This window comes from Thalassophryne amazonica, chromosome 12, assembly GCF_902500255.1.
Source record: "Thalassophryne amazonica chromosome 12, fThaAma1.1, whole genome shotgun sequence".
Lineage (NCBI taxonomy): Eukaryota > Metazoa > Chordata > Actinopteri > Batrachoidiformes > Batrachoididae > Thalassophryne > Thalassophryne amazonica.
In genome coordinates, this window is record NC_047114.1 from 33,572,027 (window position 1) to 33,598,015 (window position 25,989).

A 25,989-nucleotide genomic window follows, 5' to 3' on the forward strand; every position below is an offset into this window, starting at 1 on the left:
TATTTAGGAATTAGACCCATTTTGTATACAGTCCCTCCAGTTTTCCTTACACAACTCGATGGATGGACATGTGAACATTTAGCGATACTTTATTTATAACCAAGTTACTGAATATGTCTTGGGCTTCATGTACGGTTATTAAAGAAGTCGTATTATCAGTGTTATTTCTAACTCTATACCAAAATTAAGAATAAATGTAATTCACTTTAGTTTTTTTGCCAAATAAAAATTTAATCAATCTTGTAGTTATGTGATAAATACCACAAGATTGATTTTTAAATTTATTTGCATTAGTTTTTTACATGTTTCAAAAACTTTTGTATGACAAGGTATTAGGATCACATAATTGGGAAAATGGGCAGTGCTTTTTTTTTTTTTCCTAAGGGCAATGCTATTTTCACCATACGGTGGAAATGGTGTCACAGGATGTGCATTGTATCGCCACTGACTATCTGTATAATAATTCACTTTTCATACAGTATAGTCTAGCTGCTTCAAGATCTTATCTGAACCAGCTATGGAATCTGACTGTCAGAAAACTAAACGCGTCATATGCTGAAACGCTTGTCTCATTGACTAATGTATAGTATAGTATATATTATATAATATAATGAACTTGACAGATTTAAAACCAAACTTTTGAGAATCAATCCGTACTGGCACATATGACACATATACAAAATTTTTTGTGTAAATTAATATGTGAAGTTGTAGTTCAGAATGGTTTTAGCTACAATGCTATTATTATAACATTATTTCATTGACCAACTAAACAATTAATATTTAAAGGGGTGTGTTTGTGGGTCTTGACTCATGAAGATCCTATACAGCTATATGTTCATATTATTTGTAGTTTGCATGCAGTGTGATTAAGACCATTTTATGCAACTGATGTAATAAAATAAGGCAAATACACTCTTTTTAAAGAGCAGTGAGCCTTCCATTCTGAAGACTGTTAGATTAATGGAACTGGACTGTGGAAAATATTAAAATATCCCAAATAAATAAAATAAAGCTAAAATGTTACAGCCACAAACAAAGGTTCAGTGGAAGAAGTAGTAAGTCCTATATAAGTCCTAAGGCCTACCGGACCACCATCTATTGTATGTACATAGCATCAAAAGGATAACTCCTTCTGGATGTAATGCCAGTCCATCATTGCTTACGTTCTCAGCAAAGCCTGATACCCACATACAGCTGGTCTTCAGGTGCTTAAATAAATATTAAATATTTGGCATAGTACAAGAGTCATTCGTTCCTTCAGGTAGTTTTATTGCCACTCTTTGCCACGTTTTCCTTAAAACAAAGTCAGTATTCTGACAATCACTTTTATAGGCTTAAATCCAAAATGTTCTCCACTGTAGCAGTGGAGTGCTGTATTGAAAGAAAGGACATTTTATGATCTGGGTTGCAATTATGTAGTCATAGGCAAAAACACCCATTAACTTGGAGTAACAGATTATCCTCACTTCACCTAGTTTACTGTCAGTATGTGTGTGGTGGGAGGATGTGGAGGAACTGCCTGAGCCCCGCCCATGAAGAATCTGACACAGAGAACAGTAGTAGTTGTTGTGTGGGCCGCCAGAAGAGGAGGTACTGCTGGCCCACCACCAGAGGGCGCCCTGCCTGAAGTGCGGGCTTCAGGCACGAGAGGACGCTGCCGCCATGGACACAGCCGGGGGTGACAGCTGTCGCTCATTACCTCTTGACAGCTGTCACCCATCTACTCAACATCATCTCACTCCATAAAGACCAGACGTCATCTCCACCTCGTTGCCGAGATATCATACTTCATAGGAGGTAATACTCTCAGCCTTTTTGTGAGATTTGTAACTCTGTTATTGTGAGAATTTGCAGGAGAACCGGTCGTTTGTGAGGAGGCTGTGCAAGACGGCGCTCCTTTTCAGCTGAGACCGCTGCAACATATTGAATGAGAGGTGGAGGTGGCATTCCCACCGTTGTTGTTACTGGGTGTACACACACCCACACTTGACTGTCTTTGTTCTTCGCCAGCAGTACCAGATCCGACAGTCGGGGACGGTGATCACCTGGGAATTCGGGACTTGGCGGCTCCAGTATTCACCAGGTTTTGGGGCGGCGGAAATCGTGTGGTTCCGGCTCTTCTCAGGACAGACGTCTTCTATCCTCGAGCCTGCCCACACGTCACCTCTGTGTATTGACTGTTATGATATTCTGTGATTGTCTGTATGTTCGTTGTGCACATTCACAACATTAAATTGTTACTTTTTGGCTCATCTATTGACCGTTCATTTGCGCCCCCTGTTGTGGGTCCGTGTCACTACACTTTCCCAACAGTAGTAGTATGACCTAATTTGACACAAAACATGAATGAATGAATTGAATTTATTCGACACACAGAATAACAACACAGACAATAACACACTCATAAAAAGAACAATGTGCAATGAACCCATGTGGCCAAAAGGGTGAAGGCAGAAGCAAAGCTTATAGATGGTGTTGGAGACTAGCCCCCCAAGACCCTTACCTCGTCCGCCAGTCACCACGCGTCTCTTGATCCCAGGGAAGGAGGAACCAAAGAAGTCATGACACAAAAGAATCTGTTCAGATTGCACCCTGCCTGATTTACCGTTCGGAACAGAGTTTTATTTAAAACCGCCTAAGCCGCATAAGCATTTACACTATTCCCACAATTAGTCCAAAGTAGGATGACAAGTACAATATCTTCATCACATGTGCTCTTACAAAGAAACCCTAAATCTAATACAGTGGATATTATACTAATATGAGTCTAAACACGTTCAACTGGACAGTGCAAGCGTACATGAACGCAATATGATCATAAAACAGCAGTTTTAGGATTATGGCAGAAACGTCACACCATTACTCAAACGTCAACATAACAGAATCATGTACATTTTAATCATACAGACCGGATGATTTATTCTGGTTTCTAAAAGATGAGCATAAGAATTAGTAGCAGGAAAATGCAGTAATACTCTTCAACATCCTCCCCTTATACCATAAAAATAAAGAAAGTAAAGAATATATACATACAACCCCAATTCCAATGAAGTTGGGACATTGTGTAAAATGTAAATAATAACAGAATACAATGATTTGCAAATCCTCTTCAACATATGTTCAATTGAATACACCACAAAGACAAGATATTTAATGTTCAAACTGATAAACTTTGTTGTTTTTGTGCAAATATTTGCTCATTTTGAAATGAGGCCTGCAACACATTTCAAAAAAGTTGGGACAGGGCAACAAAAGACTGGGAAAGTTGATGAATGCTCAAAGAACACATAATTGGAAACGGGTGAGTGTCATGATTGGGTATAAAAGGAGCATCCCCAAAAGGCTCAGCCATTCACAAGCAAAGATGGGACGAGGATCACCACTTTGTGATCAACTGCATGTAAAAATAGTCCTACAGTTTGAGAACAATGTTTCTCAACATTCATTTGCAAGGAATATAGGGATTCCATCATCTACAGTCCATAATATAATCAGAAGATTCAGAGAATCTGGAGAACTTTTTCCACGTAAGCGGCAAGGCCGAAAACCAACATTGAATGCCCATGACCTTTGATCTCTCAGGCGGCACTGCATTAAAAACCAACATCATTATGTAAAGGATATTACCGTGTGGGTTCAAGAACACTTTGGAAAACCATTAAGATAAGGTATGATAAGAAGATAAGAAAAGCCTTTATTCATCCCTCAATGAGGAAATTTCAGTGTAACATTGCAGCATAGAACAGTAGGAATAGAAGGGCATGCAACAAAACAACAAGCATCTCTCAAAAACAAGAACCAAAGAAAGCACTGAGTGCCGGGTAAAGCTGAGGCTACCATTGTTCAGTTCAATGCTGCACTGCCGGGATGATATACACCATTGGGGTGTGAGAGTGATCAGGTAAAATGACTTCAGCGTGAAATGTATGACAAGTTACTCTATGTAATATGTAGTGTAATATATGTAAAGTGACTTGAGTGCACCATAAGTTAAATTATTGCACTAATAAATACAGCAAAAACATGATTATTGTCCTGGTTGCTATGGTTACCACAGTACTAGCATTGATCATTGTACAGTCTGACAGCAGCCGGGAGAAACGATCTGCGGAATCTCTCCCTCACATAGCGAGGGTGGATGAGTCTGTCACTGAAACTGCTCTCCAGAACAGACAACGTCCAGCAGGGGGTGACACTCGTGGTCCAGCATAGATTTAAGTTTAGCCAGGACCCTCCTGTCCCCCACCTCCTGCACAGAGTCCAGAGGACAGCCCAGGACAGAGCAGGATTTCCTGATGATCTTATCCAGTCTTTTCCTGTCCCTCTCTGTGATGCTGCTGCTCCAGCATTCCACACTGTACAGGATGGCAGATGGCACCACAGAGTCATAGAACGTCCTCAGGAGTGGCCCCCTCACTCCAAATACCTCAGCCTCCTCGAGGTAGAGGCGGCTCTGACCCTTTCTGTAAAGTGTGTCCGTGTTGTGAGTCCAGTCCAGATTGTTGTTCAGATGAACACCCAGATACTTATAAGAGTCCACTTTCAATGTCCCTTCCCTGGATGTGCACTGGGGGGAGTGTAGTGGGGCGGCGTCTGAAGTCCACCACCATCTCCTTGGTCTTCCCCGCGTTGATGAGGAGGTGGTTCCTCTGACACCAGTCCACAAAGTCCTGCGTTAGTCCTCTGTACTCCGCGTCATCGTTGTCCATAATAAGTCCATTGAGGGCGGAGTCATCTGAGAACTTCTGCAGGACACAGCTGTCCGTGTTGTGTCTGAAGTCTGCAGTGTAAAGAGTGAAGAGGAAGGGCACGAGGACCGTCCCCTGGGGGGGCCCCACACTGCAGGTCAGGAGGTCAGACACGCAGTTCTTGGTCCTCACAAACTGGGGCCGGTTTGTGAGGTAGTCCAGGACCTGCTCAGCCAGATCCTCGTCCACTCCTGCAATCACCAGCTTGTCCCTCAAGAGCCGCGGCTGGATGGTGTTGAAAGTGCTGGAGAAGTCAAAGAAAAGAATCCTCACTGCGCTGCCGGGCTTCTCCAGGTGGGACAGTGAGCGGTGCAGCAGGGAGATGATGGCGTCCTCCACTCCGATGCCAGGCCGGTAAGCAAACTGCTGTGGGTCCATAGCAGAGCTCACCGTGGAGCGGAGGTGACACAGGATGAGGCACTCTAGGGTCTTCATCAGGTGGGATGTAAGTGCCACTGGCCTGAAGCTGTTGAGGTCCTTGGCATGCGGTGTTTTGAGCACTGGGACCACACATGACGTTTTCCAGAGGTTTGGCAGCGTCCTCAGCTTCAGGCTCAGGTTGAAGACCCGCTCCATGACCCCACACAGCTCATCTGCGCAGGATTTGAGGAGCCATTGTCAGTGAACACAGTTCGTCGCTACATCTACAAGTGCAAGTTAAAACTCTACCATGCAAAGCGAAAGCCATACATCAATAACATCCAGAAACGCCGGCGTCGCTGGACCTGAGCTCATTTGAAATGGACAGATGCAAAGTGGGAAAGTTTGCTGTGGTCTGATGAGTCCACATTTCAAATTGTTTATGGAAATCATGGACGCTGTGTCCTCCGGACAAAAGAGGAAAAAGACCATCCAGATTGTTACCAGTGCAAAGTTCAAAAGCGAGCATCTGTGATGGTATGAGGGTGTGTTAGTGCCCATGGCATGGACAACTTACACATCTGTGATGGCACCATCAATGCTGAAAGGTACATCCAGGTTTTGGAGCAACACATGCTGCCATCCAAGCAACGTCTTTTTCAGGGACGTCCCTGCTTATTTCAGCAAGACAATGACAAGCCACATTCTGCACGTGTTACAACAGCGTGGCTTCATAGTAAGAGTGTGCGGGTACTAGACTGGCCTGCCTGCAGTCCAGACCTGTAGCCCATTGAAAATGTGTGGCGCATTATGAAGCGCAAAATACAACAATGGAGACCCTGGACTGTTGGATAACTGAAGTTATACATGAAGCAAGAATGGAAAAGAATTCCACCCAAACTCAGTTCCCAAACGCTTATTGAGTGTTGTTAGAAGGAAAAGTGATGTAACACAGTGGTAAACATACCACTGTCCCAGCTTTTTTGAAATGTGTTGCAGGCATCCATTTCAAAATTAGCAAATATTTGCACAAAAACAACAAAGTTTATCAGTTTGAACATTAAATATCTCGTCTTTGTGGTGTATTCAATTGAATATAGGTTGAAGAGGATTTGCAAATCATTGTATTCTGTTTTTATTTACATTTTACACAACGTCCCAACTTCATTAGAATTGGGGTTGTATATAAATATATATACTCATAACAAAACACAAAAGAAATGTGCACAAACAAAACTCAGACAGTGCACCAGAATTTTAAAACACAACCAAACAAGCAACAGTGCATAAACCCAAGCACAACAACAAAATGCTAAATCAGATTTTCCAAGCTATAACGGGTATCACGACTGGTAAATGGTTGTGGCAGGATGCAAATGTAGGACTCGGACTCGAGGCTCTGTACGTAAAAGCAGTTTACTTGGGTGGAAAACGGGGTCTGGTACACAGGTAGGCAGTCCAATAAGGGAAAACAAAAGCAAGAACATCAGGCTGGCGCGTGGTCGTGAGTACAAGCAGGGGGTCAAAGAACACGGGTGGCAAGCAGGTCGAAAACAGCAGGAGCAGCAGGATTGGCAACATGAAAATCCCGGATGAGACCGGGGTCCATGATAAAACGGGAGGGGATCCACGACCACTCCTCGGGACCATACCCCTCCCAGTCAACCAGATATTGAAAGCCACAGCCCCGGCGACGCAAAGCCAGAAGCCTCCGCACAGAAAACACCGGGCCCCCGCCCACAAACCAGGCGGAAGGGCAGGGGAAAGGCCGGAGGGCACAGTGGGCTAGTCCTCACCGGCTTGACATGACTGACATGAAATGTGGGATGAATAAGCATAAATGGAGGCAACCTAAGTCAGACGGAAACAGGATTTATGATCTTCGACACAGGGAAGGGACCAACGAACCTAGGAGCCATTTTACGCGGAACCCCACGGAGCGGCAAGTGACGGGTGGACAACCAAACCTTCTGTCCCACCGAGTAAGTCGAAGCAACGGAGCAAGGGCTGATGAGCGACCCAGGGCTCGCCGAGCCCACTCCCAGGTTCGTTGGCACCTGACGATCAAACTGAGGGCAGATGGAACAGAGGAACAAAGGTTAGTGGGAGAGAAGAGAGAGGGCTGTTGTTCAATAAGTGAGGACAAAATTAAATCTACTGAAGTAGATTGTCCACCGAGCTTGATGAGTGTTCAGGCGTTTTGCCGTGCATAAATAAGCCAGGTTCTTATGATTGGTATACAGAAGAAATGGTACTTGTGCCCCCTCGAGCCAGTGTCGCCACTCCTCTAAGGCCACTTTGACCTCCAGCAATTTGCGGTCGCCGATGCTGTAGTTGCGCTCTGCAGGCGACAACTTACGGGACAGATAGGCACATGGATGCAACTGTCTGTCTGTGGGACTCAACTGAGACAAGATGGCGCCCACACCAATATCTGAAGCATCGACCTCCACCGCAAACTGCTGTGCGGGGTCAGGAAGGAGTAGTACGGGGGTGGCTGAAAACCATTGCTTTAGGACCCTGAAGGCGTCATCACATTCCGGGGGCCATTTAAAAGCCCGGAGAGAGGAGGTCACATTGTAAAGGGGTGCGGCAACTGAGCTAAAATTACGAATAAATTTTTGGTAGAAGTTTGCAAACCCTAAAAACCTCTGAACCTCTTCTGGCTACTGGGCACCGCCCAATCCTGTACTGCTGCCACCTTGTCGGGGTCCATTTGGATTTTCCCTTCGGCAGTAACAAAACCTAGGAAAGCTATTGTAGACTTATGAAATTCACATTTCTCCGCCTTGACATAAAGATCATTATGAAGGAGGGTCTGTAACATGGTTTGCACGTGTCACATGTGGGTTTCAAGTTCTGACGAGAAGATCAGAATATTGTCCAAATATACAAAAACAAACCTGTTAAGGAAATCTCGCAAAATGTCTTTAACTAGGTTCTGGAACACTGCTGGCGCATTGGTGAGCCCAAAAGGCATCACGAGGTACTCATAGTGACCAGTGGCGGTATTAAAGGGAGTCTTCCACTCATCCCCTTGCTTAATCCTGACTAAATGGTATGCATTTCCCAGATCTAGCTTGGTAAATATCTTGGAACCCTCTAGTGACTCAAAGGCGGACGACATCAGTGGCAGCGAGTAGCAGTTCTTTACTGTAATATCATTTAATCCCCAGTAATCGATACACAGAGAGTCTTGTACTTCTTGTCAACAAAGAAAAATCCTGCCCCAGCTGGTGAGGAGGAGGGTCGAATCAGTCTGGCCTCGAGTGACTCCTGGATGCACTCCCACATTGCGGTGCATTCAGGGCGGACAGTGAATACAATTTACCTCGAGGTGGACTGGTTCCGGGCAATAGATCTATGGCATAATCGTAAGAAAGGTGAGGCGGGAGCAATTTAGCTTTGCTAAACACGGGCGCTAGATCATGATAACAGGAAGGGGCCCCCTCGAGGTCCGAAAAAATTGGTTGTTGCTGGGATTCACGTTTGATTAAACATTTCTCAGAACAAGAGGAACCTCACTCCTTAATCATCCCCATAGACCAATCGAAATTAGGGCTGTGCTGTTGCAACCAGGGGTGCCCCAAGATTACAGAGTGAGTCATTTGGTCAAACACATGGAAGCTAATGGTTTCAACATGATTTTTATTTATTGTGAGACGGACAGGCTGCGTTTTGTGTGTAATTTGTCCTAATACGTGGCCATCCACTGCCCTAACCATCAGAGGGTGACCGAAGTGAAACAACTTAAGGTGCAGGGACCTGGCGAGAGAGGATAACATTAAATTGGCATCAGAGCCGGAATCCACAAAGACATGCACTAACTCGGAACAGTGATCAGATTCCAATTTGGCAGAAATTAATTTTGAGATATTGAGGTGGAAACTGAAGTATGACTCACCTGCACGGACGCCTGAGACCTCATAGCGGCACTCTTGACTGGACAACTAGAGACCACATGACCCGAATGTCCACAGTAAAAACAAAGTCCGTTGTCCCGTCTGCGGCGCCGTTACTCCTGGGACAGCCGTGTTCGGCCCAGCTGCATGGGTTCGTCGGGTCCCTGATGAGTTGTCTCGATGTCTGCTTGGTGGGTGCTCGATGGTCGGCGTTGCGGTGCATCAAGGAGCATAACGAGGCTTGCGGCACGAGCGCTCCGATAAACGCCGGTCGATCCGGATGGCGAGGGCAATCAGTTCATCCAACTCCTGGGGAAGATCGACGGAAATAAGCTGTTCCTGGACGTCTGGGGCCAGCCCCTGGTAGAAGGCATTGAGGAGGGCAGCTGGATTCCACTCACTCTTGGTGGCCAGGACCAGGAAGTCAACAGCGTAATTTGCCACCTGGCGAGCACCCTGCTTTAGCCGCAGAAGGGAGTGCGCCGCCTCGCGCCCCGTAGACGTATGCTGGAATACCTGCTGTAAGGCTGTTGTGAAAGCCGGGAGGGAGGAGCAAGATGGTGTCTGACGGCTTCATTCTGCTGTAGCCCATGCTGCAGTCCGGCCGGATAAATGGGAGATCATGTAGGCAATCTTGGTTTTGTCTGACGTAAACATGGAGGACATTAATTTAAAATGCAGTTCACACTGGGTTATGAACAGCAAGACATCACCAGTCTTCCCGGAAAATCCCTCCTGGCTGGAGAGCTGGGTGCAGAGAGCAGACTCAGCTACGGAAGCCTGTAGGGCAGCCGGTGGAGTAGGTGACGGCTGGCTGGATCTTGCCGGGACCGGGCTGGCCTGAATGTTGAGCTTTGACAAGAGAAGTTCCATTTGGGAACTCAGAGATGACATGAAGGCCTCTTGTCTTTGTGCAAGCTTGCTAAAACCGGTAGTGAGAGCTGTGAGCCGGTCTTCTTGCTTGGCCAGCTGCCTGCTTTGGTGGCATACGGCATTTTGGAAAGGAGTCAAGTCCGCTGCATCCATCATTGGCCAGATTGATCTATCACGAATGGTAAACGGTTGTGGCAGGACACAAATGCATGACTCAGACTCAAGGCTCTGTACGTAAAAGCAGTTTACTTGGGCAGAAAACAGGGTCTGGTACACAGGTAGGCACTCCATTAAGGCAAACAAAAGCAAGAACATCAGGCTGGCGCATGGTCGTGAGTACAAGCAGGGGGTCAAAGAACACGGGTGGCAAGCAGGTCGAGAACAAAAGATACAGAGCTGGAGAGAAGGCATAGAGCACATCAATCTGGTGAGGAAACAGGGCAAAAACAGGATCTTAAATACACCCAGGTGATGAGGTGCAGATTGGGAGCAGGTGTGTGTGGAACGTGCCAGAATGAGGGTGTCACCAGGGAGAGGGAAACGCCCACCACCAAGAAACAGGAGAGACAAACGAGAGACAGGGACACTAAAACCCAAGCAGGAAAAACCCCAACAAGAGAGCCTAAAAAGAAACAAACATGGCAAAAGAAACTCACATCCTGACAACGGGTAAGTATATTATTTTTGTAAAGCCTTTTAAAGCCGACTAAGGTACCAAGTAACTTAATATTATCAGGATAATTAGGCCAAATATTAACACCCTTATCGGAAACAGTGACTTTTGTTCTGATCCTTATTTTCTCAAATATTAATGTCCCTCTCAAAATGTAGCTGGAATCACTCATTTTAAACAGATCCTGGACATGTTTAGGCAAAAGTTTATTTTTGACTTTATACATAATTTGTATTGTGATATAATCAACCAAGTCCCAGAATTTTAAAATTTGCAAACCAGCAAATAACAGATTTGTTGGCTCACAATATGGCTTATTACTGATGATTCTTATAGCTTTCTTTTGCAAGAGAAATATTGGATTAGTTTTAGTTCTGTATGTATTTCCCCAAACCTCAGCACAATATGTCATATATGGAACAAGTAATGTATGATACAAAATGGCTAAAGAATGTCGGGAGAGGAAGTCTTGTGCTTTATACAGAATTGCAATGACTTTTGACATTTTAGATTTAACATAGTTAATGTGCGTTTTCCATCTTAATTTTTCATCAATATAAACACCAAGAAATTTTGTATTTGTTTCAATTTCAATATAATATAATAATAAATTTCTGCTTAAGTTCCTGGACTTATTATTCCTGGAGCTTTCCCAAATGATCGCCACTACAGAACACAGGCGTATCATCAGCAAAACAAAATACAATTTGCAGACTTGGAAACCAAACATATATCATTAATGTACAAAAGAAACAGCAATGGCCCAAGGACTGAACCCTGGGATACCCCACATGTAATCCTCAAAAACTCAGAATTTGTCCCACCAATGTGGACACACTGATACCTATTGTGTAAGTAGCTCGTTATCCAGTCATGTGCCAATTCCCGGATACCGTACATCTTTAATTTGTTCAATAGCAGAGTATGATCAGTAGTGTCAAATGCTTTCTGTAAATCAAAAAAGACCCCTGCAGTATATTGCCTATTCTTGAAATTTGTTCAACAAAATCCATTCAGTGAAGTAGTGCCTTTTTTTTTTCTTTTTTTTTCTAAAACCGTATTGCTGCTCGCTAAGGATATGATGTTTAGGTAAGAAATAATTTAACCTCATTACAAATTCCAGAATTTTAGAAAATTGTGGTAAGAGGGAGATTGGCCTATAATTTGAAAAAACATGTTTGTCACCAGATTTGAACACTGGTATCACTTTAGCAATTTTCATTTCATAATTTTATGAACTATGTCAATCTCTTTTTCATCCGTTCCTTTAATGAACATTGAATCCAAGACTGTTATATTGTTTTGCTGTAATCCAAAGACTACGTTTTAGAAGATACAATTGAATTTGCTCAATTTTTACCCACGTTAAGAAAATAACCATCAAAATGACCTGCTATAGCTTTCTTTTCTTCAGCAGTATCAGTATTTGTATAAAAAAGCAGGATGTTCTTTAAGAACTTTTTTTCTTATTTATAATTTTATTTAAAAACTTCCAAGTACTCTTTATATTCGTTTTATTTTTTTCCAGTAAATCACTATAGTACTGCCTTTTACACGATCGCATAATATTAGATTGTTTTTATATGTCATATCTTATTTCGGCTTCATTTGTTCTAAATTTTAGAAACTGCTTATACAATTTTTTTTCTTTTTACATGCATTCTGAAGTCCCTTAGTAATCCAAGGTTTATCAATATTTTGCTTATATCCAACTTTTGACACAAAACGGCAATGTTTATCATACAACTTGGAAACAATAGAAATGAATGATTCATAAGATTGATTACATACTCAATATAAATGTCACTCCAATTTTGATGTAATAAATTCATTCTAAGATTTTCCATAGTTTCCAATTTTCTGTGTGAAGTTCGTAAAGTTACTATGGTCAGTTTGATCAACTAAGGAATTGAAAGCAACAAAAACAGGCAAATAGTCACTTATATCACTAATGAGTAGTCCTCCCGTTATATTTCCCACAGTAATCAGGGTTCTCCCCAGAAATTTTTAGTATAGCGGTGCTGTTGGGAACTATCACCGTGCACAATGCTTCCACTTGGGGTCCTGTCCGACCTTGTTTCCTGAAGCCCAAAGACAAAAATGAAAATCTTTTAGTACTGTTTCTGGTATGATTCTGTGCTGAATTGTTTATTAGTTAAATTAATCTAAAATGTTTGTGTTTGGTTGACACACTGTATGTAACAAATGTGCAATGAACTTGTTTGAAAGAAAAAAAAATAATGTACAGAAGCTCATTTTAAAATATGGGAGATTCCACACTTTTTTACACTTTTCCCCTGCATAGTTTTCAATTTGAATTCCCAAGTCACAATATCACCAAGCTGGGAGCGTTCACTTCAGAGTGTGAAAACCTTAACTTGTCCTTGTGATTCATATTTTGACACTTCTCTGTATTGTCAAAAAAATAAAATAAAAATAGAAAAACAAAAGATTCAGCTTCCAGAGTCAGCAGGTGCATTTCTGGAAAATATCTTATTACTCTGCATTTTACTCTGCATTTGTCAGCATTTCTCAGCGTGTGATGTACATTTTAGGAAAAGCAGAAACATCAGGCTGACACAGTGAAGAAACGAACACTGCTTCTTCCGATAAAGAAGCTTTTGAGCTTTCATTCGAATCTAAAGGTTCGGATTTACAGAGGCTGTACCTAGAGACAGGAGGCGACACACTTCACCCCAAAACTCGTAATTTTTTCAGAGTCTGTCGTATTTTGGATTCTAACGTGGTGATGCTGCCGTTTGTGTCGCTGGACACTTAGTCCCGCCGTGAGCGTGCACACGAAATGTCTTTATGACGCGGTTTCTTTACAGGCAGATGGATTTTTTTTTTTTTTTTTACATTGGAAAAAAGTTGCAATACGTTATTTTCAGGAGATAATGGTTCTCTAACCATGAGAGAACTTTGTGAAGAGCTCCACAAAACTGGCTGGCGAACACGTGCGATCTGTGCGTGGGGACTTCTTTGGTGGAGTGGACTTTGGAAATCACAAGTGGATGACTGTTCTCTTTTTGTTTTTTTTTCTTCTTCTTCTTCTCAGTGGAGCTGGTAGGGTTTGTTCTTATTTTACTTTGTCTGTCTTGACGTGAGACTGTTCTGTAACAGAGAACCACGCACCACACTCGCGCAATGTGCACGCACTAAGTTTTTGCACAGTAGAAAGCGGCTGCTTTTACTGTGACTGCATCAAAATTAACAGTTATCACTTAAAAAATGAGTCACCATAACACCACAGCACACATATATAAACTTTGTAATTAATCTGTGGTTCTGTTTTTAACGTTCGCAGCATTTCATTCAAGTGCGCGGTTTTCTCTAAGAAATGCTGTCAGAAACACTCAGAAATGGTCTGATTTCAGTGCGACATGTCATTTAAAACATAGAAGAATGGAAATAGAGCATGCCGCTGTCCAGCACCAAAATCTCAAAATGGGCCTCGGTACCTGAGGAATTTCGAATTTTGTTCTGCCATTTTCTTCATAAAAGCCTCCCTGTTCACTGTCACAGAGGCTGCAACATCATTCTTAGCCTCTGATCGATCCCACAGCAGACAGCGTTGATCGAGTCGGCTGTGCATTCGCCAGCATGCCTCCTCCCCAGATGGGCGATCGCTGCGTCCCCGCCAAGACGAAACAAACAAAAAAGGCTTGTTTTGTCATCTCGATATAAACAGGATAAAATAAAGTTGTTTATGTGAAATTTCCCGCAAAAGCGGGTTTGCGTGCCGTTAGATTCCCACCAAGTCTCCCGCTAAAACATCATGAGATGACACTACACTATAGCGGCGCTAGTTGGCAGTATGACGGCGCGGCGCTGTTGTTCCATTGTCTGGGGAGAACCCTGGTAATATTTGTCAATATATTGACAATAAGTGTTGATGTTTTCCTGGTTATCCTAGTTGGATGAGTAATCACTGAGTACAGTCCCATACAAAACACAGAATTTATAAATTCAGCTATATGTAACTGACTGAGGATGGATTTAGAAAATCTATATTAAAATCTCAGCAGATAAACAAAAGCTTATTGTTTTTAAAAGTATTGTACATGTCTGTCAATTTATCAACAAAAAATTTGTTTGATCCAGGTGATCTGTAAATGCGGTTTATAAAAAAAACCCACACCATAGTAGAGGAGCTGAGCAGCAGTAGACATGGTATCTGTCATGCTGGATGACGCAAGTGCTGCAAAGATAAAAACTATCACAAAAAATAATCATAAAAAACAGTACAAATTGTTTTATTAATTTTTGTTTTGTCTGTTAAAGTGTTTTATATATTGCACTCCTGAGTTAGTGTTCTGATCAATTTGAATTTATTATTTATTGATTTTGTTTAATTTCATTTTTTATTATCAAATGGCAGTCGGTCAAAAAATGTTTATAGTTTAAACAAGGATAAAATTTTATTTATTTCAAACAAAGTGATCCACTTCAAATTTTTTCTGTTACAGACTAAAAACAATGTTAATAAAGCTATTCTTTGTTGATCTGAACTTCTTTGTTTTTTGTTTTCTTTAACATTAATAAGAATACAGTGTTATGCAGAGGTGAACTTATAACAATTTTATGGAGACATATTATTTATAGCCACGGCAGAGAGTGGGGGGGCAAAATTTTTTATTTTTCCAGGGGGGATAACAAAAAATATTCGAGAAGCACTGGGAAGGATACAAAAAGCTACCTCAGAGATTTCAGCTGTCAGTTTCCACTGTGAGGAACATAGTGAGGAAATGGAAGACCACAGGCACAGTACTAGTTAATAAGGCCCGAAGTGGCAGGCCAAAACAAATCTCAGATAAGCTAAAGCAAAGGATGGTGAGAACAGTCATAGTCAAAGCAGAGACTTGCTCCAAAGACCTACAACATGATCTTGCTGCAGATAGTGTCTCTGTGCATCATTCAACTATACAGCGCACTTTGCACAAAGAGATGCTGTATGATGCTGTAATGTAGAGGAAGCCTTTTCCGCATACACGCCACAGAGTTGCATGAGGTATGCTAAAGCACATTTGGACAAGCCAGCTTCATTTTGAAATAAGGTGCTGTGGACTGATGAAACTAAAATGGAGTTATTTGGTCATAACAAGGGGTGGTATGCATGGCTGAAAAAGAACACAGCATTCTACCTACAGTAAAATTTGGAGGTGGATCCATCATGCTGTGTGGCCAGTGCAGGTACTGGGAATCCTGTTAAAGCTGAGGGTCACATGGATTGCAGTCAATATCAGCAGGTTCTTGAGACCAAGGTTCATGAATCAGTGACAGTTGAAGTTGCGCCGGGGCTGCATCTTTCAACAAGACAACAACCCTAAACACTGCTCAAAATCTACTAAGGCATTCATGCAGAGGAACAAGTGCAACATTTGGAATGGACATCGCAGTCCCCAGACCTGAATATTATTGAAAATCTGTGGTGTGATTTTAAGCGGGCTGTCCATGTCGGAAACTAACAAACCTGAGATGAAGAATGGTCCAAAATACCTTCAACCAGAATCCAGACTCTCATTGGAAGCTATAGGAAGCATTTAGAGGCTGTTATTTCTGCAAAAGGAGGATCTACTAAATATTGATGTATTTTTTTTTCTGTTGGGGTGCCCAAATTTATGCACCTGCCTAATTTTGTTTAAAGAAGTATTGCACACTTTCTGTAAATCCTATAAACTTCATTTCACATCTCAAATATCACTGTTTGTCTGCTATATGATATATTTAACTGAAATTGCTGATCCAAACAACCAATGATTTATAAAGAAAAATCATGGAAATCATCAGGGGTGCCCAAACTTTTACATACAAGTGTGTGTGTGTGTGTGTGTGTGTGTGTGTGTGTGTGTGTGTGTGTGTGTGTGTGTGTGTGTGTGTGTGATTGATATATACACTCAACAAAAATATAAACGCAACACTTTTGGTTTTGCTCCCATTTTGTATGAGATGAACTCAAAGATCTAAAACTTTTTCCACATACACAATATCACCATTTCCCTCAAATATTGTTCACAAACCAGTCTAAATCTGTGATAGTGAGCACTTCTCCTTTGCTGAGATAATCCATCCCACCTCACAGGTGTGCTATATCAAGATGCTGATTAGACACCATGATTAGTGCACAGGTGTGCCTTAGACTGTCCACAATAAAAGGCCACTCTGAAAGGTGCAGTTTTATCACACAGCACAGTGCCACAGATGTCGCAAGATTTGAGGGAGCGTGCAATTGGCATGCTGATAGCAGGAATGTCAACCAGAGCTGTTGCTCGTGTATTGAATGTTCATTTATCTACCCTAAGCTGTCTCCAAAGGCGTTTCAGAGAATTTGGCAGTACATCCAACCATCCTCACAACCGCAGACCACGTGTAACCACACCAGCCCAGGACCTCCACATCCAGCATGTTCACCTCCAAGATCATCTGAGACCAGCCACTCGGACAGCTGCTGAAACAATCGGTTTGCATAACCAAAGAATTTCTGCACAAACTGTCAGAAACTGTCTCAGGGAAGCTCATCTGCATGCTCGTCGTCCTCATCGGGGTCTCGACCTGACTCCAGTTCGTCGTCGTAACCGACTTGAGTGGGCAAATGCTCATATTCGCTGGCGTTTGGCACGTTGGAGAGGTGTTCTCTTCACGGATGAATCCCGGTTCACACTGTCCAGGGCAGATGGCAGACAGCGTGTGTGGCGTCGTGTGAGTAAGCGGTTTTCTGATGTCAATGTTGTGGATCGAGTGGCCCATGGTGGCAGTGGGGTTATGGTATGGGCAGGCGTCTGTTATGGATGAAGAACACAAGTGCATTTTGAATGCACAGAGATACCGTGACGAGTTCCTGAGGCCCATTGTTGTGCCATACATCCAAGAACATTACCTCATGTTGCAGCAGGATAATGCACGGCCCCATGTTGCAAGGATCTGTACACAATTCTTGGAAGCTGAAAATGTCCCAGTTCTTGCATGGCCGGCATACTCACCGGACATGTCACCCATTGAGCATGTTTGGGATGCTCTCGACTGGCGTATACGACAGTGTGTACCAGTTCCTGCCAATATCCAGCAACTTCGCACAGCCATTGAAGAGGAGTGGACCAACATTCCACAGGCCACAATTGACAACCTGATCAACTCTATGCGAATGAGATGTGTTGCACTGCATGAGGCGAATGGTGGTCACACCAGATACTGACTGGTATCCCCCCCCCAATAAAACAAAACTGCACCTTTCAGAGTGGCCTTTTATTGTGGGCAGTCTAAGGCACACCTGTGCACTAATCAGCATCTTGATATGGTACACCCGTGAGGTGGGATGGATTATCTCAGCAAAGGAGAAGTGCTCACTATCACAGATTTAGACTGGTTTGTGAACAATATTTGAGGGAAATGGTGATATTGTGTATGTGGAAAAAGTTTTAGATCTTTGAGTTCATCTCATACAAAATGGGAGCAAAACCAAAAGTGTTGCGTTTATATTTTTGTTGAGTGTATATATATGTATATGTATGTATATATATATGTATGTATATATGTATGTATATGTATGTGTATGTGTATGTATATATATGTATGTATATATATGTATGTATGTATATGTATGTATGTATATGTATATATATGTATGTATATATGTATGTGTATATATGTATGTATATGTATGTGTATATATGTGTATATATGTATGTATATATATATGTATATATGTGTATATATATATATGTATGTATGTATGTATATATATATGTATGTATGTATGTATATATGTATGTATGTGTATATATGTATGTGTATATGTGTGTATGTATATATATATATTAGGATAGAGGATAGTAAATTCTAATAAACAATACTGTTCAGTAAAATCTTGCACGTAATTGGTGAAACTTCATCATCCTCAAATTTGAATTAGTCTGCGGTGCACTCATGCATGATGTCTAGGTCACATTTGGCAAAAATGAGGTAACTTTTGTTGAGATTGTCACGTGCATTTACTGAAGTATGGATGGATGGCATACTATAGCCGTTTTATGACATTATGGGATTTTAAAAACCAGTGCTTATAATAGTTTTGAAAACCCTGTTGGTCAGTCTGGGCCAGAAGTGCTGCTCTTTGAAATGAACTGGGAAAAAAGCCAGTATGTCATGTGTCTGGTTAACAGCTTGAGAAACTGCTTAAAGTTTAATTTGTTTGTTTGTTTAACATTAGCCAAAACATCCATGCAGATTGTTTAGAATTTTATTTTTATGATGACTGTGACCTTTCATGCTCTTACAAAAAGTGGTTAATGGTCAACTTTCAAAGTTTTGTCCATAGATGTACAGCAACAATGCTACTTTTGCCTTGTGTGTTATTAGTTTGTCTGTTCCAAATAACTGTTTCAGAGAGAGAAGCTGTCTGCTGAAGGAGGCAGAGGTGCTTCACAAAGCCCGGTTCAACTACATCATCCAGATCTTTGGCATCTGCTATGAACCAGAGTTCTTCTGCATAGTCACAGAGTTCATGAGCAATGGCTCGCTGGACCTGCTGCTCCATCAGGTAATAATTAGTGACATCATAAAAAACGTCAGGTTTATGTGTTTGTTCTAATTTAACACATCAAGCCTACTTCAAAGTGCTGTACATACAGAGATAATATTCAAAGCAAAGATTGTTGGTACAGCTATCTATTTATCTGTCCTCAGTGGAGTAGAACTGCTAGTGATGGTTTGACAAAGTACCAAAAAACAAGTTAATGGGAGACAGTGGTTAGTGGTTAGTGTGCTTGTTTCCAGTGTGGAAGGTTTCCAGTTCAAACCCCACCCCTGCCCATTCTCCGTGTGATGTGGAGTTGCATAAGGAAGGGCATCCGGTGTAAACCTTGTGCCAGTTCAACATGGAAATTCACCTCTGATTTGCTGTCGAGAGCCTGAGTGAAAAGCAAGGGAGAAGCTGAAGGGGCGATGAAATAAACTGCTTGCAATAAAATAAAATAAAAATTTAGTGTTACTCGCATTAAGAATTTATGAAACAAAATGTAGAAGAATGAGAAATAGTCACAGCTAGTAATTAAATATTCTGAACATCTTTGATTATTTTTACCCGAGGCCATCAAAGTATGGCCATCAGGTATTGCGAAGGCTTTGCATCTGTCTGTCTGTCCATTTGTCTGTGCTCACTGCAAGTCCAGTCCTATTACTATCTTAAAATTTACAGGGAGCATTCTTGGGACACACTACTTGGACAAGTTCAAAGATGGCTAACTTTGACCTATTGTAAGAGGTCAAAAGGTCACATTCTATTTCCTGTTTTTATGCTATGAATAATTCAAATCAGCCAATCAGAGTAGAGAGGCAATGTGACATCACTGGCTGGTCTCTCTCGCTCGCTCGCTCGCTGCTAATTCAGCGTGGTGGAATCCGCTCCAAATCCTGTGTTTCTGTGTAAATCCTACATGTTCCTCATATTAAATAAAAGCTAGCGAGAAATAAAGTGTTTTTGTAACCTGATAAGACCTCTGGAGTGATTTACAAGACATCTCGCGGACATCAGCATGCACGCGAATCACACGCTGTCAAAGGTAACTTGCGGTCTTTTCAAAAGCTCCTGTATTCGCAGATGCATGCCCTCTGGCAGATGCCGTGAAAAGGTACATGCTCATACGGCTGAGGGTATTTTAGCATTGTTATATTTACATTTATTGTAAATTATTTTATCTTGTAGAATATAATTTTGCATATATTTGCTGACTTTAGTTTTGCAGTTGTAATAGTGCAGAGCAGCTTCATTTGAACCCCTGTGTGATATTGTGGGATTTGACCACTTCAGGGGAAAGCCTGCCACTGCACAACATAAACACAGCATCACTTCACACGGAAATATGGTGTACTGTTTTGTTTTCGGCTGCAATCACCAAAGCAGTCACGAAAAGTACAGTTTTTTGGTTCCCAGCGGAGAAGGGAAGACGAGGCAAATGGGAGCGGTTGTGTCGGTAAGCATTAGGCTTGGCGTGTTTGAGCTCCGGGCCATAAACAAACCACATCGTCACTTTTCCACTGCATCGTCACTTTTTCTTTGCATTTTTACTTTGTTTGCTGTGTAATTTGTGCAAAAACTCAAAGAAAGTGCCCTGCTGTGGACTACAATGGCTGTCCCCGGATGTAGGATTAATGCATCATATTTTAACCCTTTAGCGCCCACCCTCAGACAAGACTGCTCTGCCCAATTGTTACTTATTATTTCCTAGTTCTGTCAGATCTGTTTTGCACAGTCACTGTTTAAATGAGTGGAAGGCCTTTGAGAAGTATCACTTCACCTTCCACACATTACATTTGTAATGACACTTCCTGCTTATGGGATGACTAATGAGTGAAACATGGAATGTTTCACGTCATGCAACATAAACACATCATCACTTTACACGGAAAAATGGTGTACTGTTTTGTTTTTAGCTGCAGTCACCGAAGCAGTCGCTAAAAGTGCAGTTTTTTGGTTCCCAGCGGAGAAGGGAAGATGAGGGAAACGGGAGAGGTCGTGTCGGTAAGCGTTAGCCTACACACCTAGCCAGAGTAGCCGCGTTCTCTCGCCTGCACAACCGCCTCGACGCGTTTGACCTCCCGGTCATAAACAAACCGCAACACATGTCCACTTTCCATCGCATCGTCACTTTCTCTTTGCATTTTTATTTTGTTTGGTGTGTAATTTGTGCAAAAACTCAGAGGAAGTGCCTTGCTGTGGACAACAACACTGTCCCCGGATGTAGGATTAATGCGTCATATGGGCCATATTTTAACCCTTTATCGCCCACGCTCAGATAAGACTGCTCTGCCCAATTGTTACATATTATTTCCTAGTTTTGTTAGATCTGTTTTGCACAGTCACTGTTAAAATGAGTGGAAGGCCTTTGACAAGTATCACTTCAGCTTCCGCACATTACATTTGTAATGACACTTCCTGCTTATGGGATGACTAATGAGTGAAACATGGAATGTTTCATGTCTCTGGTGTAACTTTTGGAGATGCATGTGGAGGGCAAGCTGAGCTGTGTTAAAACAAACAGTGACTCTAAAAATAGTGTTGGTGGGGGGAATTCCAATATGTCTTGGTGGGGTAAATTGTCCCTTTGCATCATTTTGCTTTTGTAAATACCCTTTTCTTGCTTAACCCTGTAAAACCCAAATATATAAAAACACTAACAAACAAGAGCAAACATCAATTTCTGACATCTGTCAGTCCAGACCTGGATCACCTCCAAAATTCAGTGGAGTTTTCCATGTTCTAATATCTGTGGTGCAAATTTGGTGGGATTCTGTGAAGTAGTTTTGACATAATCCTCAAAGCCTAAAGTGATATCTTGATCCAGAATCCAGATCTGAGTAACATCCAAAATTAGTATATCTTTTACTGCAATGTCTACAGCATCCTCTCTTCACCTTCATTGGGAAATGTCTACTTAGGTCCTTGCACACATCCAGTGAGGGGTGTACACATGCTTTCTTGGTAGAGAGACTGTTATAACTCCAATCACCCGAGGGTGGTCTCTTCCCAGCATTCAAAGGACTCCTTGCTGCGACTGGGCTCCCATTGCCTGAAGATGGTCATCCTCTCTTCAGAGTTTCGCGTGTTGTGTCCACCTGATTTGAAATGAGAAGAATCAATATTAACATTAACATTGATAATCAGTTCATGTACATGTCAAAAATGCATGAAGATACAAGTCAAAGATATCACAAACATGGCAAATAGCAGAAATAGATTCTTACCAGAATGAGAGAGGATGATAGCTGTGCCTGGAACTGTCTCATGTTCAGTGTCTCCTCCTTTGGTATCTTGAGAGCTGGGCAGTGCCGCTTGTAGAGGAGCCAGGCACTGACCACAGAGAAGGTGATGGTGTGCCAGAAGATATACATGTACCAACGCCAGGGTTTCAGGGCGAACTTGTATTTCGCTGTAAACGAGGCCCCCTCCCACGTATTTGTTGTAGGTACCCACAGTGTAAGGCCTTTCATTGTCAGTTTAGGTTTTGGTGGCTTTACAGAGGAGCTCTCCTTGCTGGTGCCATTCTGAAATGGAAAAAATAAAATTAAGATAAATGTATGTATAATAGCACACATTGCACTAAAGTAAGTAACCTCTTCACACATTTCACTGGTCACACAATAGTGTATGGCTGACCAATTGTAAACTCTGATTATCATCCTATGTAGCCTCCAACTTACAATCACACCTTAAGCCCCTTTCACACTGGGCCAACATAAAGTTGCATCATGCGGCGACATGACGATGCCGAGTTTATGAATTTGAGCTTAATTTTTTTGCAGATTTTCAGTGTAGAGCACTGGATGCAAAAAGGAAGTAGTTTACTCGCAAGTTGAGGCAACGTTACGGTACTTAACGTGACTGGATGCCACACCCACACAATACCACGCTACCCAGTGCCAATTTATGATTCCTGCTGTGCTCCATTATTGCCAAGCTATAAATCACGCAGGATTGTTGTCAAACTTTGTATACAGTAACACAATGCAGTAAAACTATACCGCTCAAAGAGCATGTGAACAATTAAAAGAAAAAAATGCTCATTACAGCCTGGCTGCAGCCTAATATATATTATTAATAATGTATATTATTATTCACATGCCTAATACATATATAAGGCATGTGAATGGCATCACTGACAATGATTCGATACGCACCTCGATACAATGCATATTGCGACACGTGACGATACGATTCACCCTGTTCTGGATTCATTGCGATTTGATGCCGATTCAATTCCTCACAATGCGATACGATGCGATTTGGTGCAGTACGATTAGGGATGGGTATCGATAAGATTTTATCTATCGATGCCATTATCGATCTGATTCTTTATCAATTCCTATATCAGTAACTTCATTTTCTGTGCACTAAAAGTAGGCTTTGCAGGTTTACTATGTCAACAACATTTTATTGAGTCTTAAAGTAAATAAATATGAAATTGGTCACTGGATCCTTGAACTCTGGACATAAATTGAAATAAACAAAATCTGTAGTTTTTGTCAAAAGCATTTCCTTTCAGATATTGACACAAATGTAACTCCATAGACTCTGAGCTGAGCTCTTCAGCCGGCTGCTGCACGTCAGGATGTAATTCATAAAAAATGCAGGATGTCTCATTTTGGAAAAGAAAAAACCCAGGTTTGGGCATTTGTAGTTTGTATTATAACGTTTGGAAAGAGGTGTCATTTGATTGAAAACAGCGATTCACTCTGAAGTTATTAATTCCGACCGAAATCTGTGCAGCTCTTTGGAGCTGCACACTTAGTCCCACAAAACAGACGATATTATTATTATTATTATTATCATCATCATTACTACTATTATTATTTCCTTTACCTCATGAACAACTAAAGTTTAAGCGCCGGCTGGTGCTCACGCCAGCGGACTTGCTGCTTCTGAAAACTATATATATATGTATGTATGTATGTATGTGTGTGTTTTTGGGGATAACAAAAATTGTTGTAATTCTGCAACAGTCGGGAATCTTTTAAAGCATCACTGTATGATACTTATCTTTCCATTTATTTATTTTTATACCTGGCCTCTTATCTGCCTGCAGAAGGACTTGTACCCTGTACTCGCCTGGCCTTTCAGACTGAGAACTTTGTATGAGATTGCTCTGGGGGTCAATTTTCTTCACAACATGAACCCACCACTTCTACATCATGATTTAAAGACACAAAATATTTTGTTGGATGGTGAATTTCATGTGAAGGTGAGAGGTTTTTACAGTGTGAACTTTGAATTTTTGTAATGTCTGTTTTATTATTTTTATTTTATTATTTAGGAATTTCACTGTGTGAGAGTGTGGTGTTTCAAAACGGGGGGAGGGGGGTATTTGTAATTTAGTGATGTTCAGGTGAATAAAATGAAGGCTACTATTCACTATCATGAAACAGGATGATGTAGTTCATGTGATTAACTCTCTCTTATTCTGGTTATGTCTTGTGCAGATTGCAGACTTTGGACTCTCAAAGTGGCGGCAGCTGTCCGTTAGTAAAGGTTCAGGATCCAAGACCACAGAGATGAGGGGCACCGTGATCTATATGCCCCCTGAGGAGTATGAGCCGTCCAAGAACCGCAGGGCAGACGTGAAACATGATATGTACAGGTGAGGCAATAGATCTCAATGTTTACACCTACTTTTAAAAGGTGTGAATGGACCAGTAATCTGCCTGCATGTTGTTAATCAGGATCAAGTGTGGTCTGTCCTGGTGGATGTGCTGATGCATGCTCCCTGACCTGACCTTATCTGAATATTGTCACACCTGCCACCAACCCTGTGGGGTTGGTAACACACTACTGTAGTTTAAAACTGTAAACTTAAATGTTTATGTAGATCGTTTGCATTACCACCGAGACATTTTTCTGGCGAGTGCTTGAACAATATACTGCAAATGTATTTTCTGGATTCAAATTAGGGAGTAACCCTGTTGTCTGCTGATTTGCAGACATTCATGCTTGTTAAGTGGTCGCAAATTGAGCTTTACGAGACGCTGGTAAAAAGGAGTTTTAAAAATGGATGTTTGCGACAATAATCCAACATGAACATCCGCAAATCATCAGACACAAGGGGGTTATTCCCATTCTAATCCAGTTCCATCATTTGCACGGTTTATTTTTCTGTAGGTAATTTGTTTGGCGAGGCTTACCGTCGAGGCAGCGTTGCTCCAACAGCGGTCAGGGCACAGAGTATTCCATCAAATGTGAAAATTCATCAAATGTAAAACGGTAATTCTGTATCAGAATCCACATCATTACTTTTGTATGGTACCTTAAATTCACCCATTTCGGCATCGTTGTCGGTACACGACTTTCTCTTACTTTTCATCTAACAGCGCTATTGGTCGAATATTTTGCAACCTTACACCTGATATACGGTCTGAAATCTCGCATGATTAACCAATCACATTTGCGGAAAAAATATAATTGGATTAGAATCATGGTTATATGACATTTTAATAACTGGGGCGGCACAATTAATCACGTCATAACCGTGATATCAGCATGTGTATTATATAATTGTTAAAACATGCGATTTAAAAGTGTGTGCACCACACTTTTAAATATACAGTTGTATGCAAAGGTTTGGGCACCCCTGACAATTTTCATGATTTTCCTTTATAAATCACTGGTTGTCTGGATCAGACATTTCAGTTGAATATATCATATAGCAGACAAACACAGTGATATTTGAGAAGTGAAATGAAGTTTCTAGTATTTACAGAAAGTGTGCAGTAATTATTTAAACAAAATTAGGCAGGTGCATAAATTTGGGCACCCTTGTCATTTTATTGATTTGAATAAATTTAGCACTAATTATTGGAACACAAAATTGGTTTGGTAAGCTCATTGACCCTTTACCTCCTTACACATGTGACTCCAATCATGAGAAAGGGTATTTAAGGTGGC

The 25,989-nt window shown here is 41.6% G+C and overlaps 1 protein-coding gene across 1 annotated transcript in view; it reads left to right on the top strand.

Annotated features, from left to right (window-relative positions):
• LOC117521650 (receptor-interacting serine/threonine-protein kinase 2-like) overlaps nucleotides 1-25,989 on the top strand; it is a 47,619-nt gene that overhangs the window by 1,432 nt on the left and 20,198 nt on the right. Inside the window, exons 2-4 of the mRNA XM_034182973.1 lie at nucleotides 18,942-19,095; nucleotides 24,137-24,292; nucleotides 24,531-24,688. Coding sequence (XP_034038864.1) covers nucleotides 18,942-19,095; nucleotides 24,137-24,292; nucleotides 24,531-24,688 — 468 coding nt within the window. The remainder of the gene's footprint in view (nucleotides 1-18,941; nucleotides 19,096-24,136; nucleotides 24,293-24,530; nucleotides 24,689-25,989) is intronic.